This window comes from Penaeus vannamei, chromosome 6 (genome assembly GCF_042767895.1).
Source record: "Penaeus vannamei isolate JL-2024 chromosome 6, ASM4276789v1, whole genome shotgun sequence".
In the NCBI taxonomy this organism is placed as follows: Eukaryota; Metazoa; Arthropoda; class Malacostraca; order Decapoda; family Penaeidae; genus Penaeus; species Penaeus vannamei.
The window spans coordinates 7,861,123-7,863,622 of record NC_091554.1 but is presented as its reverse complement, the minus strand read 5'-3'; the positions used below and the strand labels follow the sequence as shown (position 1 = coordinate 7,863,622).

Here is a 2,500-nt window from a genome sequence, read left to right as displayed (position 1 = left end):
CTAAGCTATAAATTTATTTCTCATAAAAGCTGATATTGTGGTGTTTAAAAGAAATTCAAAAAATCATTAAATAAAACTGATGGTCATACCTTTCATCATTATAATACGATTATATCAGCTATCATTGTTTTTTTCTAATAATAATAAAGTTACTATAATTCTGATACAGTCTATACATTTCCACGAGGCCTAAAAAAATGCAAACATAAATAAATAATTCTTCTTGTATTGCCACTATCCTATAATGGCTCCCCAAGCACGGCCTTCTGCCTCAGCGAGAAAATCCTGCGGAAGTACTTCTCTTCTCTTTCCTCCGGATCTCCAAAGAGCTGCAGGAAAAAAGCATATTATAGCAGGGATGTTTAAGCTGCATTCAGGAAAAAATAAGCCATCATTTTTATTTTAATCCAGGGCTAGTAATAACTAATCGGAAATGATAATTTATTCTTTGCAAATACCACTTCTGGAAATTATTCAGAGCTACAGTGTTTATGTAATCAATGACCCTACCATGTAATCAAATAATAAATAGTTTTCGGTACTTTACGAGTGTTTTCCTTTCATATGATTTATCCCAATTTTCATTTATATTAAAGGAATAACTGTAATAACTTTTTCAACTTTGCACTCTACAGAAGCTTTACACATTTGGTATATTACAATGAAATACTCCAATTTCCTGATGTGCAAAATCAAGTTCTTAAACATCTAGGCACCAAAACCTATCTAGATGAAACTTGAAAAATAAAGACCCTTTAACTCCCTATCCATTTAAATTCAAACATGAAAAAAAAAAACTCTTTACACATTAACCCTTTACTGGGCACACATTTTAAATACCTCATATATATATATATATATATATATATATATATATATATATATATATATATATATATATATATATATATATATATATATATATATATGTATTTAAGTAATCATATATAGTCACTTGCTCGATAAAGGGATAAAACTGTAAAAAAATATTTAAAAAATTATATCGATACATAAACCCCCACACACATTATACCATAAAATCACCAGCCAAGCCAATCTCATACATACGTGAGGACTGAAAAGACTGTCGTCACTTAGCGGTATGAACTTGCCACCCCCCTTGGCTGTGACTTCCGCCTGTGTTCCAAAGTTGAAAGTCTCATCGCTCTGATCGTTGGCTGAAGACTGAGACTTCTTGTCGCCTGAGCTGGACTTGAAGCTGTGCTGTACAAAGGAGTCACCCTCAATCTCCTCTACTGCTTTGGAATAGGCCAGTTTCTCTGATTCCGTCATTTCTGAAATTCGTTTTTTTTGTTTGATAAGTCTTGATAACAGTACATCAATATATATATTAAACCACTCATGCTGTGAATGGATGGATATATGCACTGCCCACTGTGGTTCTGTCATCAACTTTTTTCACAGATAATGGAAACGAGTCAATTATTAATCAATCATCATCATCATCATCATCAAATGATGATGATAATAATAATAATAATAATAATTACAATAATAAAAATAATAATAATAATAATAGTGATGATGATGACGACAACAACAAAGATAATAACAACAATAATAATGGCAATAATAATAATAACAATAATAACAATAACAATAATAATAATAATAATAATAATAATAATAATAACAATAATAATAATAATAAAAACAATAATCATAACAATAATAATAGCATCAATAATAAAGAGAAAAATAGCAAATACAAACCAATCTGTTTACTGCGATATGGCTCCTCTTTTATTTGGCTCAGTGCCTTATTCTCCTTTTCTTTTTCCTTCTCCTTCTCCTTCTCCCTTTCCCTTTCTCTTCTGTCGGGGTCTCTCGTCGAGCCTCTGCTACTGCGATCTCGGTCTGCGCTGCTTCTAGCTGAACGAGACTTTGAGTATCGGCCACTGCGTTCTGACCCCGAGCTGGAAACAGAGGGAATTTAACATTTTAATTAAAGTATGTCAGTTTTGCTCTTGTGGGGTTGGAACTATCAAAAGTGCAATCAAAGGTATGAATACTGAGGTCCTGTCTCAAAAAAAATACTTTCCTTACATCTGAGCTCCTGTATTCTTTACATTTTTTTTTACCTCTTTCCATTATCAATTCCCTTCACCTCTACAATCACACACATATCATAACCATACATACTCACCAACTCACTCACTTGCACTCACATGCAGTACACATGCATGCGCACAGGCACATACACCCACACAAATAAATAAATAAATCTAAAAGACAAAATAAGTAAGCACACAAACAGAAGGTAGGAAAGAGAGAGAGAGAGAGAGACAGAAAGGGAGGCGATGGATGGACAGACAGATAGGGGCAGACTCAGGGAAAGAGAGACAAATAGACAAAAAGATAAATGGACACAGACAGACTGGCAGACAGATAAAAAGAAATGTGGTGAGAGAAAGAAAGAAAGAAAGAAAGAATGAGTGGGTGAGTGAGTGAGTGAGTGAGTGAGTGAGTGAGTGAGTGA

At 33.3% G+C, this 2,500-nt stretch overlaps 1 protein-coding gene across 1 annotated transcript in view; it reads right to left on the bottom strand.

The window, feature by feature from the left end:
* Positions 1 to 2,500, bottom strand: part of LOC113802210 (serine/Arginine-related protein 53) — a 6,203-nt gene that overhangs the window by 179 nt on the left and 3,524 nt on the right. Inside the window, exons 4-6 of the mRNA XM_027352746.2 lie at positions 1,735 to 1,937; positions 1,069 to 1,295; positions 1 to 329 (exon numbers count right to left, since the gene is read on the bottom strand). The exon at positions 1 to 329 is cut by the window's left edge and continues 179 nt beyond it. Coding sequence (XP_027208547.1) covers positions 240 to 329; positions 1,069 to 1,295; positions 1,735 to 1,937 — 520 coding nt within the window. The 3' untranslated portion in view covers positions 1 to 239. The remainder of the gene's footprint in view (positions 330 to 1,068; positions 1,296 to 1,734; positions 1,938 to 2,500) is intronic.